Raw genomic sequence first — 15,693 nt, forward strand, 5'->3', positions numbered from 1 at the left:
TTACATTACATTTAATGCAATGTCAACATTACATCTAATTAAATTTTGGTTGCGATTTTCACTCTCCTTTTCTTGCCACCCTCCCAATTCTCCTTTTTCTTTACTTCATCTGTTCTGCTAGGTCTATTTTTGTAATGTGAAGCATTTACAGCATAGCAGATAGAAACGCACTTTGTAGAACTAAACAAATTCCCTACACTTTATGGTCATAACTGTTCTACACAGCACATTTCATTTCTATGTTTTGTAACATTTCTCACTACAGAGCAAGGCCCAACACTCAGTTTTAGAGCAGTTGGACGTAATTGGCAGGGAGCATTCCTTGTTGACCTGTGCGTTCAATGCGGCCATACATCCAACCCTCATCAATCTGCTGCACGTCTACGACCAGGTCACCTTCCTGGAGGGACACCTCATCTGCATCAGTGGCTGTGTAGCTGTAAACTGCCCGGAAGCGCTTCTGAAAGCATACAAACATAGGAAGAATCATCTCTACAAAGCAACAAACAAAACAAAGTGCAGAGAAAAAAAAATATTTGGGAACCCACAGCAGGGGTTGAAGAAAGGGTCAGGGAAACATTAATGCATGTAATAGAAAAGGACAACAAAGCATACTGGAGGAAGAATGTATTTTATATTGCAGAGTTGCACCCTACCTCAGCAGTACGCACTGGCTCAGCCTGATGGCTGTAGCTCAGAGGGTTAGCTGGAAACTGCTGTTCATTTTCTGTAAACATGACAAAGAAACACATAATTCACTGCAAGTTGATTCAGTCTGTGTGTATGTGTGTGTATTTGTGGCATTTACCTTGCGTGGCATTCTCAGGGGGAGGCGCATCACTTCGAATTCTGCTTTTCTCAAAATCCTCATGGTACTTAATCTGTGAACACACATTTTAGTTACTTCCTGTCACATCCACTAGGTGTCACTTTATCCCCTTTCCACTCTGTCAGTGATTTGGTTGTGTTCACTACCATTTTTGGAGTTGCAGAGATAGGGATGACATGGGGGAGGACGTAGCAAATGTACCACAACATGCACAATATACCATATTCATAACTGTTTGTAACTTCACCCTAACAAGTTATCCTTATCACTCCACAATTTAACCTAACAAATTACATCTGAAAATATAACAATCAAGACTTGATTGTCGAACATGGGCTGAATTCAAAACAGAATTTGTACTTTATTGCCTCCTTATTGAATCTTTCATTCACACTCATTTCCAATGACCGTATAGAACTAGATGTTCTAGCCAGACATTAAAACTGTCTTAATAGTCATGGGGGCTATAAAAACAAGGACATACACGTTGTAAGCTTTTTGGAATGCAGCCACAATCCTGGGGGCAAGGGGCTAACAAAATGAAGGCAGGATGTCCAGAGAGGATAAGCGACATGCAGCCATAACTTTCTGTTCTTAAAGTACTCAGATAACAAAAAAGAATGGGAGGGGCTGGAGAGAAAAAAATGAATAAACAAAGCGAAAGAAAGTGAGTCCAAGAGCAGTAGCACATTACTACACCAAACATGGCATCAAGGGTAAACATCCACAAACAGACCGGAGTCAGTGGAGTGTGTCAGCTAGATTTCTCAGACACTGCATTTCAGACATTTCTCCAAGTCCAAGGAGGAGCTTCCCTATATGGACAGAATGAATTTCTGCCCCATGTTTGCTGCCCGCTAAACTCTGTCGATCTGTTCTCTAGAGAGAAACACTAGCAGAAAGGAATCTAAAGAGAACAAGCACTTAACCCCCCAACCCCTTCTTTTACCATAACAGAACCCACAGAAATGAGCGATTTTCTGTTTTACAATACTCTAAAACATCGGACTATTCATGTATCCTTCAGTATCAATGATCAGGATGTGTGTTAAAACTATTGAGCTGTAACCTTAGTGTTTAAGGCAAGCCATGTTAACTTCAGGAACCCCTTGTGGAAAGCTATCTGAAAGCTATATGCACATTTTTATTCTCATGTCCTTAAAACTGAGTCATACATTGCTGAAAATGGACAGTTGAAGGTGGCCAAGATAGGTGACAGACTCTTCGAAAAGCGGGCATGCGTGCATCTGTGCTCCTCCAGAGTTGGAGAAACACAGTAAGCACAGACTAAAGCTTGTCATTTGACTTTAGCTTGTCATTCATCTTCTCACTATAACTATCTACAGCAGTAGAGTGTGACAAATAAAAAAAGTAAAGGTTGGTAAAATGCACATTACCTGGGAACTACCATAACATCAGTTTAAAGACTGAATCACATAGACACAGTATAATTAGTTTGATCATATTAACTGTTGCCAGACTGTTATTTGGTTTTGTGTTTCTGAATTTGGTAGACATTTGAGTCACAAACTTACGTTGCTAATCTGGTCCTGAGTTTTCTTCACTCTCTGCATCTCAGGAGTGTCAGAGACCACGCTGAAGCCCTTCCCCTTGTTTTTCTCAAACTCCTCTTTGTAAATTGCCTGTCATGAACACACACAAACAAACATCCACCCAGACACACACAAACACACAAAGCTGAGTTAAATTGTCAATGTTGAAACGTAGGGGGTTGGCCATCTTTAGAGGCTGCACTGAGCATACACCCACACATGGCCCAGCAACGCATTAACCTATACCACATATACACACACACATGCATACAACCGCACAGCAAGAGCTACTAAAAAGACAGCACCAAAAGTCATAGCTGTACATTTCTACAGCTACTTTAGACACATCATAAATACATAAACTAGCAACTGAAACAATGCTCTTGATTGATATGACTGTTGCTCTTACACTTCAGCGTGAGTTATTTTTGTTCATTCAAAAGGTAACAAATGATCACACAAACAATGCTGGACAGTCATAAGTATAGCACCTCCATTTGCCAGTTGAAAACAGCAGGCACATACAGACATATTAAAACTATCTCTATGTGGTTTCAGATGCCTGCTAACTGACCCCTACCCAAACACTGAGCTGGCTGGACTCCATCAAAGACTGCTTGAACACTTACAAGCACATGCATGTGAACACACTTATGTAGACTAAATCACACACTGAATAGTCTTCTTTAAAGTTATGATGCAGCAACCACAACTGTTACAGTTTTTTACAATCGTGATGACACTTTTTTCAATACTTCTAACAAGTTTCCTAAACTCTTAACGCGCCAACACTCCTACGACACACAATTGGCAAAACTGTTAATTTCATGCTCAAAATCACTCAATGAAAACTAAACTCAAACACTAATTGTCATAACACAAAATACACTAAACATGACACCATGTCTACCAAAACACAAACACACGTTCTCTTTCAACAGAAACATTTAATCATTCATAGCACAATGTCCTAAAAAACACTAACATCAGATGGAATTACTGAAACTGCATTCTTTTATATGTGTCAGGTCCCACAGTATATTTATAATATCCATTATAAATTGTGTTTGCAATGCAGTTTCTTTTGAAGCCTCTCTACATTTTTGTTTTGTTGGGTTTAGTAAATGCATGCACTTTGTTTGTTTTGCTGCAGAAACTCAGAACAAAAAAGAATGACCCATCTCAGAGTAACATTATAGAATGTATGGTTACTGTATTGAAAAAAAGAAGACAGAAACATAATTGCTGCAGTTAAGTCTTCATTTGGAACAGGACATTACTGCAAGAAATATGCAATTTATCTGCCATTTACAGTATTACCCTAGTTCTGGCCCTTCTCTGAGCGCCACCACGCATTCTAACTCCTCTCCTTCTCTCTTGTCCCACTCCTCTCCCTTGTCCTGGTACTTGTCTCCTTCTCCCTGGTGCAGGCATTAATGTATTCTTACTTTCTGCGTGTTGCTCTATATTGTTCTTTTTCCACACAAGATCAGCTCAAAGAGGTCCTCTTTACTGTATATACCATATGGTCATTTCCTAGTTGGGAATCAGCTGTGATTTACAGAATTTGCATAACTTCAGCTGTTTCTCAGTAGCAATGGAATAAAATACAGGGGATATATTTGTGTTTCAATTCACAATGTAAACAGCTGTTCACTTTAACTTTAGCCAATAATTTAGGTTTTGAACATGATGTTATCTGTTTTGCTGACAGTGTGAAAGCATTGGTAAATTGGGCACAAAAATCTAATGTTTTGGTCTTGGTTGAGCTTGGGTGTAAAAGAAGTTCAAGCATTTAAAATGTGTGTTTACTCTATGCATTTTGTGTCAAAGCAAAAATAAATGTGTTAATTGTACAGCCTATACAGACAGATGTTGTGCTAACTGTGTTAAGAGTTTAGGAAACTTGTTAAAGGTATTGAAAAAACTGTCATAGCAATTGTAAAAAACTGTATTTCTAAGGGAGAGACCAACGCAATCATATTTTTACACACACGGTACTCACATACACACACCAAAGTGAGTCATCTACTTGCTATGAGGAATACACTGTTTCAGAGATTGTGCTAAAAGGCAGTGACTTTTATGGTTAGGAACGGTAAATACAGCTGGTTAAAATGTGATGAAGAGGTAGGCGAGGAAAGACAACTGCATACTGTGTACAAATGAGGACCACAATACAATAAGTCGATCAGTGTTTAATATATTATCTTCCCTGATATTTAATAGGGATAAAGGTGTACAGTACGTATTTTTAACTGACATGTATGGTGGTTTGAAGGTTAAATCCCCAAAAGAAAACTGGAGAGACAATAGATAGACGATAGACATATAGAAATATGTATTAAAGAGTGAGCAATATGGAGCATTATCTACACATAGGTTGTGGTACTGCCTTCACTTTAAGGTATCAATGTTAATGGTTCTAACCTGCTCTTTTGGTACAATAAATGTAGTGTGTTGGATACTGTCTCTGCAATATACTGCCGTTCTACAGGAGCTAATTTCAGCTCAACATTATTGTAGGACTCCCAAGTCTTCTTGGTTTATTTTCATAGACACTGGCTTCAGAGCATGCAGGATTGTGTGGGTGTGCGTGTTGCTGAATTGTGTTTAAAGGATGATGTTGTGGATAAAGGATGTGTATAAAGAGACAAACTGTCAATGTCCTTAACAACTGTTTTTGTTATTGTGCATACACATAACTTCATGACATGATGTAGAATGTAAGTTAAAACAGTAATAGGGTTGAGATAGGGGGTTATGAGAGTGTAAATCGACTGCCATAAGAGTCTGTGAGCCTTGTGTGGGTCTGAAACAGCTTTATTCGCCGTTGGATGTGTGGTTGCATGCTAGGGATCAGTTAGTCTAACCAGGCTGTTCATCTTGCTCTGCTCTTTGAGGCGAAGGTTCTCCGGGGTGTCAGTCACTATTGTGAAGGAGGTCTTCGGGTAGTGCCTGCAACACAGGATGAGAGATGAGATGAAGATTAATGCCTCCATGGGCACTGGTCTAGACTCAACATTATAAATTACTCTGGACACAAATGACTTTAAACTAATTCATGTTAGGAAGCCCCCCACTGGAGAAGATTGTGCCAAAATGATGGTGTCAGGGAAAAGACATCCTGGATTAGAAGGTCATCCTTACATACATCCTGACATACTGGCACGCACATCCATACTGGCACACACACATACATATGTTTTGACACCACAAGAGGCTGGGTTCTAGGGGGCAGATATGTCCCTCTCCAGTGGCTGAGGTCATGCAGGACTACAAATCTAATTTCCCATTAGTGGCCGCTGACCGAACTACAATCCCCAAGATGGGTTTGCATTAGCACACATGAGGAGAATTAAGACATGATTGCCACACATCAGGGCTACATTGGCTCCAGAGAGGAAAGGCAAGAGGAGTGGTGAGAAGAGTAGATTTGTGGCCTGATTGCAATACACTGGGGGGAAGTAAAACCATTTAAAAGTATTTTCCCCTATTTTTCAGTTGTTAATGGAATAATATTTTTTTTGCTATTTCGTACCGGAGAAACCTGAGGTACATATTTCATTTTAGGAAACCTTGCTTTGTGTTCTTTTTGGCAACCACGTGACACTACTAAGGCCCGACATACCTCATGTCTCTCATGGTGTTACAATATACACAGAACATGTGAACACATCACAGAACAGTGCAAACTGTCTCTAACCAGAAAAGAAATTGGAGTGGGAGGCCCTGGTGCACAACTCTGGAAGAGGACAAATTGATTAGTGTCTTTTTCTTCAAATTTTTCGGAGCATATATAGCCTACGCGCTAACCCCATCTGACTCGTAATGTCCTACTAGTGCTATCTTCCTCATTGAAGCAATCGGGAATCTTTCTCTTCTGAGAGAAACATTTTTATTGACAACCTCATCTAAAAATACTATCAAGATTATTTCAACACATACCTAGCTTAGGTAAACGTAGTTGGATAACGTGTCTGCAATATAGTTCAAACTTAAAGCTTTTATATGTTCATGTCGCCCCATCTAGATTTTACAAATAATGTAAACCTATTACTGTATATTGTTACTGTTATTGTTTCTGTTACTAGTTGGAGACGACGGTGGACGGGGCATTCTTATTCGTTTAAGAATAACATATTTTAGAGTTTCTCTTCGCTGGAACAGATTTCATGTTCCAACTGAGGGGGCCTGGCGCCATCTTAATGTCTAGGGCTGCATCAAATACCCTAGTCCACACTTGACCAGTGGGGATCTCATTCTAATATTACTGTAACTGTTAGCTGCTCCTGGCATTCTGTAATTCCTGCTCTCCTCTCTCTGCCCCCCCTCCACACATACCCTGTGGTGTGGGGGGTTTGAGCTTTGAGCTGTCAGAATCTGCCTGGTTGTGAGTCGGTCAACGCTGGACCTGGTCGCCAGTGGAAATCGATCTGTGACAGACTGCCAAAGCTGGATCTAGTTGCCAACCGGAATCGACAGCGAGTTCCTGGTCCCTGTCCTACCCCCCGGCCTGTGATGCTGCGCCGGTCACAGTCCCCGGCCCTGTGGCTACCTCTGCTTATACTGACATTTACCAACTGACCTAAGTTAACACTGGATTTTGGTGTTTCAGCACCATTGACACTTCCATGCTGTACAACTATGTTAAGCCTGTGTTCTGCACCTCTCTTTCACCAACCGTCACTGGAGGAGGGGAATCCCTCACTGAATTGGAGTCAGATGGCTGAGCGGTTATGGAATTTGTCTGTTAATGAGAAGGTTGACGGTTCGATTCCCAGCCATGCAGAATTACATTGTGTCTTTGGGCAAGGCACTTCACCCTACTTTCCTTGGGGGAATATCCCTGTACTTACTGTAAGTTGGTCTGGATAAGAGCGTCTGCTAAATAAGTAAATGTGACTTGCCAAGGTTTCTTAAATTTTTTCACCTCGAGTGACATTTTCTGGGAGTTTTTCCTGTGTCTTTTGAGGGTTTAGGTTGTTTGAGGGGCAATTATATGGGCGTATGTGAAGCCCTCTGTGACATAACTTGTAAAAAAGGGCTGTACAAATACATTTTGATGAGTTGGAATGTCTTTTCTTTACTGAAGTTATGTTCACTGAGTTCGCTCCATAGCTTGAGTAGGCCTACTGTCTAGTTCTAGCTCTAGCTAAAGTTACTAGACTAGCTAGAACATTATTAAATGATTAATTAAATAATTTGTTGGCCATCATCATCACAAACATTACATTGCAAATATTAATTTAAACTAAAATATAGCTAACTTAACGTTAGCTAGCTAAATGTACGTTTTCTCTTGTGCTATCTGGAGGATATCCTCTGCCTTGATTGCAGTGGCGACTGGTCATTAGGGGCAGGTGGGGCACAACAAAGACAAATTGAAAATAAAGAGGCTTGGTGCCCACCAACCATGGGATACTGTAATAACTCAAACTGCTGGTAAAAATAATTGTGGGTTTAACTTGGAGTGGTTTTCTAAGAAAAAGTGGCTAACGGTCAGCACACCAAAGAAGGCACTGTTTTCCTAGTCTTCTATATACTATTTTGTTGTTTGCTTACAAAGCTTTTTAAATTGTAAAAAGGGGGTCCGTTCTTTGTTCAGATTCTTATGTTTTGTCCCCAATTTTTTTTTTCAGTCTTTGTTTCAAAATAAATTAATAGGATTCAAAATGTTTAAGAGGTAGTTAGCTGGCAGTTTTGACTGTCCATTAAAGGTATCTTTATTGTCAGAGTCTCTCTCTCACTGTCACATACACACACCCTGCACAAGTCTTTCATTCAGACAAAGGTTATATAGCATACATATCGCCTAAATAAGATCTATATGTCATATTTTGTACAAAGTGTGCATGAATCTGATAAAATATTTTGAAGTGTTTGTTGCCCCAACAATGTTTTACCCTTAAAAACGCCACTGCTTGTTTGTCACTGTCAGGTTGACCAGGGAGGAGAAAGTGCTCCGCTGTACCAAATACCCATGCTGTTGTTTTTTCAGTTGTTATGACTTTGTGAGTGATAGACTTCCTGTCACTGTTGCCACTGTTCCTGTCACTTTGTGATATTTCGTAGAATTCTGAAGCAGTGGCGGCAATGATTTTGTTGAGGCTGGCCGCCACTGCAAAATGCATGTAGAAAACACTGTGAGAAGCAGTCAGCAGGGGCCTGTACTACGAATCAAGATCAACATGCTCTGGATTACTTTCAGTTACCCGGCTACGCGAAGCCTAACAATCGCAGTCACGATAAGCGGTAGCTACTACGACGGCAGTTATCAACTCTCTAATTCAACCCAGATCTTTCCAATCTAGAGGCGTGCGCGTTCACATAAATGGGCGGTGTTTGCATCGTATGTCCAATCGCAAACATGGACAAAACAAGAGCCGCATATTTCACGCAGGAGGAGCAGACAATAATCTTACAAACTCCCCCTACTCCTCCTGCGTGAAATATTGTAATACAAGCATATCAGGAATACAGACATATAATACATGCAAAATTCAACGAAGTCGCTGCTGCCAAGCTGGCAGAAAATAGCATACGCTGTAAATGCGTAAGCTAGGCCTACATGACTTATTGAAGATGTGACCATAATTACACAACGTTAAACTTTTGTGGCTGCATTATTTTAGTTGCAACCCTGCAGTGGCAAACGATCGTTGGAGCAAATGCTAAATAAATATAAAACCATAATTCAAAACGGTAAGTAGCAGTAGGCAATACTTGCACATATTTTAAGGCCAACAAGTACAAGGCTGAATTGCCTGAATTAGTCCTTTTGTAGGACATTGTAGAGCTATAAAAGACCTATAAGAACAATGAAATTGCCTTCAGCCAACATGAAGAAAAATTAGGCAACTGGTGGCAGCAGGTTGGAAGCCCAGGCATATGTATGTTTCAAGTAATCTATGTGACCATGTTCATTCAACAATTATTTATGAATATTGTAGGAGTGAAATGTATTACTGTTCTTTGCAGTGACAGGAAATACAGTGGTGTTGCTGCCACCACCCACTGTCGTCCCACTGTGCCATACAGAGGTAACAGTGAAACTAATAGTCATACGCCAGTATGTATGCCATTTGTGGTTGTTGAATATTGATCAAATATACCATTTACTTTCTCAAGTGGAGGTCCTAGATGATCAGGAAACTGTGTCTGCCTGCTCATTTTGGGGGTACACTTTTAAATTGTATTTACCACTTGCAACACAGATGGTGAGAGTGTGTGAACGTGTGGCTGTGATTGAAGTGTCTGTAATGACTTACTAATAGTGGTGGTTTCAACATAAGACACAAGTCCTTAAAGTGCTCATTTCAAATATGACTCAATTGATTACATTTCTATGGTGTTAAACTCAGCAGGAAGAGGAACTTCTTCCTCCCCCTGAGCCTAGGGCCTCCACTTTAAGGCCAAGACAAAGACACAAGGTATAAGCAATGAACCACAGTAGTCAAATGAACACCTTCAACTTTCTCCAAGTGTGCCTTGCAAAGGGACAATGTTCTTCATTTGTTTCAGGTTGGAGCAGACAATGTGAGGGCCCTGTAAAAAGAACCCTGGAGCTCGATTATAAGAGGCTTTTAATAAATAAAAAAAACAAAGCTGGAGACAGAGAAACTGGAATATGAGAAGAGATAGTACATGACTGAATGAATGACAATAATACTTAAGTACACTGACATATTTTTCCTGTTCCTAGGGGAGGGAGAACACATGAGGATGTATTTGTTAAACTTTTGTCTACGTTTTGATCTTTTTATACCTTTTTGTGGCTTTTTTGTTGTGCCTTTTGAATCTTTTGTGGGGGGTTTCACCACTTCTCTCTTTCAATGTCCTATTTATTATTTTTGAAAAATGCTATAAAAGTGAATGAAACATCAAAGTTCAATGAAAGTAGTGAAATGATCATTTCTGTATCACTTGTGAAGAGCTTTGTACAGATACCCATTGTTCTTTTTGGTTTGAAAGGTTTTGGTTGAAAGAAACCCCAATTTTCTGATATGGAAATGATTAGAAAATGGGTCAAAGCAACCCAAGGACAAAGGGGTTAAGGGGAGACACCCCAGTGAATAGGGGTAACATATCAACATGAAACCAATAGTAGGTCAAATAATGTTTTCATTAATAGTTTCCTGTAAATGTAGGCCTATGTTTAAATGAGCAAATGATTAAGTTGTAAAATATGATATTCTTTGCATACATTTCCAGAACGGAAATCAGAACATAGAGTGAAAAAACTTGTTTCATTTTGTCAACATATTAGACAACATATTTTGAGTCCAAAGTTTTTACAAAGGGCACTTTGGATAGCCTATCAATTTTTCATCACTCCGCATCACCCACACTATAAAACTACCCATAACGAAATAACAAAACGCTAGTCTGTGGGACTGAGTGCACAGCTCCAATGCATTGCATTGGCAACATACGGCTCAAGAAGCTGGCAATATACGTAATTCCCTCTGTTAAGAATCTATAACTTTCAGAAAGATACTCATGAGGGAATGCAAAAGGGTTTTGTTGGTCTCTAAATGTTCTGGCTCTTCTGAGCGCACCTCTCACTATCCGCGCACCAAGCTGCACAGGATCTCCTATAAACGGTGACGACATTATCGTCAAGAATGAGTTAATAGGTGCGTTCGACATGGACTGCAGCTGCATGAAACGACCGGCGAGAGTAGCCGCTTGCAGTCGGGGAGGAGTTGAAAACGGCTCTTTGAAGTCGGACATTCCAGCTTCTCGTGGTTTGCTGCGTTGATCTTGGCCGATCAAGAGCTGTTTGCTTACTTTACTTTATTTATAATTTAACTTGGTCTTTCCGTTAGTGAAGAGGCTGACTAAAACCTTTTATTCAACACATTTTTAATTCAATTAAACTTTTTTAAGCGTTGGCGAAACTGAAGGTGTCCGAATATTCCAAAACACGTGTCAAAGTTGTCGTGTGTGAGTCTGGCCAATCATGAAATAGCTGTGTCGTCACTTGAACCCGTGCAGTTGCTCTTGAGAAAATGCGCTCGGATCAAGCCCCCACCCCTCGCCCCTCGGCTTGAACAGTTCTCACTCCTATTGAGCTGTTGTGGGAGCATTTTGATCATATGGTATGTAAGAAGTTCGGAATCCAATTTATGGGAGGTGCTTCTGGAAGCATGCGGTGTCTTTTCAAATTACCTCAAATTGACAAATGAAATGCTTAAGGTCTGCAAGTCTGTCAGTGCTGCAAATGGAGGATTATTTGACAAAAACAAAGCTCAAAGGACACAGTAATTATTTAAATAGAAAATTAATAGAAAATAAAAAATATGTTATGTCTAACCTTGTCAAGGATTATATTTATTATTCATTTAGCTATATTTCAGATTACAACTAATTTCCTGTATGGTTTCTTGGAAAACTAGGACATTTCTGTGACCTCAAACTTTTGAACGGAAGTTAATGTGTGTGTGTGTGGGGGTTGGTGTGTGTGTGTCTTCTTCGGACAACCGTCTGGTAGTCCCACCTCTCAAGAGAGCCCGCTCACAACCCAAGGTCTTCTCCGGTCTGGCCCCCCAATGGTGGATTGGGGGCCAGATGGTCCCAATAGTTTCTCCACCTTCAAGAAAAGGCTAAAGACGCACTTGTTCCAGGAGTACAATGGTACTTAAGAAAGATTTGTTGGATCAGATGTTAGTCTATTTCCTCCAGGAACACTATGACACTTATTGAGGGACTCGCTGCACTTGTTGGTTAGTTGCAACTGATTTATCTGCTTGTACTCACTGTAAATTATATTATTGTTACTTGCTTTCCTCCGGGTACACTGTAGAACTTAGGATCATGTTGTTTTTTGGGACAGACTTTTTTGTCTAAAAATAAATTGACTTCAATTAAAAGTTTAATTGTTCTCTTTTGTCCAATGTGACATTAAGCCGAATTACAAAAAGGTGAATGTTTACTTATCTTTGCTAAGGGCTGCCAACAATTCCAGAGGTGACATATATAAGTGTGTGTATATATATGTATATTGTCTGTTGTGTGCTTCAGCACACACATTCACTGAGCCTTCAGTGGAGTGTTAGTTTTAAACTACTTTATTTCATATGAACTGAAAATGTAAGCGTAAAGAGCACATTAACCGAAAGCATTAATAAAATAAATATCTCACAAAATGTAGATAATCATTTTTAGACTTCCTGCAAAAACATGGGACTCACCCATTATAAAATACAGTACAGATTTGTCTATCATTCAGGGTCATTGACAACATCAGTGGTTGGTTTATTTGTGATGTTCGTAAGAATACTGATAAAGGATGCCACTTACATACTGCAATATGGTTTCTTGTCAAAGCCTTGGTAATTCTTCATGTTTAGGGTCATCTTGCACACTTCACAGTTGAAGCATCCTTTATGCCAATACTGTTAAGCACAAAATAAAATAAAATGTTTGGCATATGAAACTTTGCCAAATTGCCAAAAAGTAAATTATTTTCTCTAAACATGACACAAATGCAGCTCTTTTTTATGCAATTATTTAAGTGCACTCACTCACACACATAAATACATACGTATATAGGTATTTTTAAGTGGTCATTGTTATGCTATAATAGAGAGAAATATTTAAATACTTGCACAGGAGAGTATGAACTTTATATTCTCACTATTAATCTCACCAATCTGCCTATGATGGTATTACAATTAGCTTCACACGATACACAAACTGTTGATTTCCCTTTAGGTTTTTAATCAACCACTAAACCACACTAATCTACACAACCTAATAGAAATATCCTGCCTCCAGGGTTACTGCATAAATCTGATGGACCCTTTGGAAATAAATTGTCAATAGTGTGTCAACCACGCCCACTTTTCATTATGGTAACCTAAGTAGAATATATAGCCGTGGTGAATATGTACAGCCAATACATGAAAACAATTTTTCTGCATAACTGAAACATGTAGAAGTAGGCTGTTAGGGAGATACATTTACTGTGTGGTGGCAAATTACTGAATCCAACTGCCACATAGTTAGGGAGTATTAGGCTACAACGTTGTTTTTTTAACACGTAACTATGAATTAATAGCCTTTTTAGCTATGATCACTTCAACATCCATAATCTGTAGTAGCCTTGGCTACATCCATACCTTATCCAAGCAATTCAGTTTTTCCGTGGGGTAAACGGCTTTATTGCATCTTCCACATAACGGATTCATGTTGGAATGGTTTTCTTCTTCAAATGTATTCACACAAGTGGTTTGCCGATAAAGCCTACTTATAAACCTATGCCCAAAGACCCGCCAAGTAATTCCTTAAATTCGAAATTGCAGCCCAGAGCGCACTGTTCTCTGCAAATTCATGGTTTAAATATAGCCTGCGGCGTGGAGGGGAGGAGAGATTTTCAAGCTGCTTGCTTGAACGATTGAAGATAATCGAGGAACACTATAATAACCATATATGGAGTAGGCTACTCAAAATATGTGTTAAGTTTAACAAAAAACAGCACTTCTAATCTATACTGATATCAACAGCACAGAACAAGAGCTTTGGCTGATGAAAAAGGATTTGCTAGTCTGATAGACAGACTAAATTCATGTTTTACTGATTTTTTTTGTTTTTTTACTCTTTCTGACGTTTTAACGCCCCCTGTCGATGGTGAGGGTATCTAGAACGCTTACAAAATGATCCTTTAGCAACAGTCACTGCAACGTAGCCTACACATTAAATTCAAGACGTCAAAGCGAGTAAACATTCGTCAAAAAACATATGTACTGCGTTGATTTTTACTTTTACAGATTTATATGTGCTCATTGACAGCTTTTAACACGACTGGGGGTATAGCTCAGTGGTAGAGCATTTGACTGCAGATCAAGAGGTCCCCGGTTCAAATCCGGGTGCCCCCTCGTTTTTTTTAAACGGCCATATCAATCTCGAATGATTATAGACTGGCTGTTGTGTGGTCTTACTTTTATACAACAGTTAAATTAATGGGGAAATTCTTATCACAAATAATTAACAATTTAGTGTTTTTACATTAATTAGATTTAACCCTTACCTATTCCAGCAGTTTAGTTCGGTTTTTACCAGTAACTAACTATTAGGTAGGCAACTAGCACAGATTTATTTGTTTCTTTTTTATTTATTACTTTAGTCACTATTTAGATGCAGTAGGCTTGTCGTAAACCCTGACACTCAAAAATGTATTTGGATCAAAACTGGAAAGACTGTTCACATACTGTTGTTGTCGTAAAAAGTTGCCGGTGCAAACAAACGTGAAGAAGAATCCATCAAGGATTTAAATTAGTTGTGTCTATTCCAATATGTAATGATGGTATTCAATGACACAAGTTTGTGTTCTAGAAAGAGTGGTCGGGAGTCGCAGAGGTCCGATGATATCAGCTTTAATGCAGCAGTTGGAAATCAACAAATAAAGGAGCTCTGTCTACGTTTCCCTACCCACAACAGAGTTTTGGGCTGGTTCACAAAGTCCAAACTGGCTATCTGTCCCCGCCCCAGCATATATTATACAGTGCAATTAAAACAGGAGATGAAAAGAGGGTTTAGCTTGTTCTTCTCGTGCATCTATGAGTTGTTTTTGCCTACGCATCCCACCTGCTCGGGTGCCGTCTCAGCCCGGTTTCAAGTTTGCTTCTGGAATGAAGAGATTAAGACACAAATACAACCTGTTCCCAACACCCTGTGTTAGACACAATGTTTAAGCCTAAGGAAACTTCTAAGTTCATAAGACATCACTTTAAGAAGCACAATATTTAATAGACACTTTAAGACATGCATCCTTTATCGTATGAACATTGTTCCTGTTGCTATATTCACTAGTGCACAGTGCCACTTATATTGATAACTTGAATTAGCCTATAGATAATGATAGCCCTTGTTAGAATTGGTGACACACAGATGTCTGGAATTATAGAAAGTACCATGCCCGTGATGCAGCTGGTGATGACAGTTCATGAATTGTACTGTAATGTTTTATACATTCTTTAACATGCACAGGGCACAGTTTGACGTGAGATTTACGACGGCGTAAACACACGGTGTGTGTAGGAAAGACATTTGTTGCAATTCAGATGTAGAGAAACTGTCTATTCATAGTAAATTTGATTAAAGTAACCCTAGTGGATCATACTAGGCCACACTTAAGAACTCAGGCTTAGGTGAATTTGAATTTATATTTCTCATAAGCATTAGTATATGAATAATTTACACTGCTTGGATGCCAGGTTAAGGTTACACACACATTTTCAGTCTTGGTCTGTGGCCCCCCTGAAGTAGCCCTGGCCACCCCTTGGCCACCCTATATATAAAAGTCTG

The 15,693-nt window shown here is 39.4% G+C and overlaps 1 protein-coding gene and 1 non-coding gene across 3 annotated transcripts; one reads left to right on the forward strand and one right to left on the reverse strand.

Annotated features, from left to right (window-relative positions):
* Positions 1–99: 99 nt before the first annotated feature.
* Positions 100–13,882, reverse strand: lasp1 (LIM and SH3 protein 1). Of its 2 annotated transcripts, XM_047031978.1 has the most exons (7): positions 13,509–13,873; positions 12,688–12,782; positions 5,256–5,340; positions 2,365–2,472; positions 809–881; positions 657–727; positions 100–460 (listed from the first exon to the last, which is right to left on the reverse strand). In XM_047031978.1, exons 1-7 carry the CDS (start codon positions 13,575–13,577, stop codon positions 287–289), a joined length of 675 nt encoding a protein of 224 aa, XP_046887934.1. In that variant the 5' UTR covers positions 13,578–13,873; the 3' UTR covers positions 100–286. The 2 variants fall into 2 exon arrangements, with proteins under 2 accessions (XP_046887934.1, XP_046887935.1); XM_047031979.1 differs by lacking the exon at positions 2,365–2,472 and having other exon boundaries at positions 13,509–13,882.
* Positions 13,883–14,192: 310 nt separating this feature from the next.
* On the forward strand, positions 14,193–14,264 carry trnac-gca. Its single transcript has one exon. It is a non-coding gene; the product is annotated as a tRNA-Cys (tRNA).
* The last annotated feature ends 1,429 nt before the right edge of the window (positions 14,265–15,693 follow it).

Source organism: Hypomesus transpacificus, chromosome 13, assembly GCF_021917145.1.
Source record: "Hypomesus transpacificus isolate Combined female chromosome 13, fHypTra1, whole genome shotgun sequence".
NCBI classification, from domain to species: Eukaryota; Metazoa; Chordata; class Actinopteri; order Osmeriformes; family Osmeridae; genus Hypomesus; species Hypomesus transpacificus.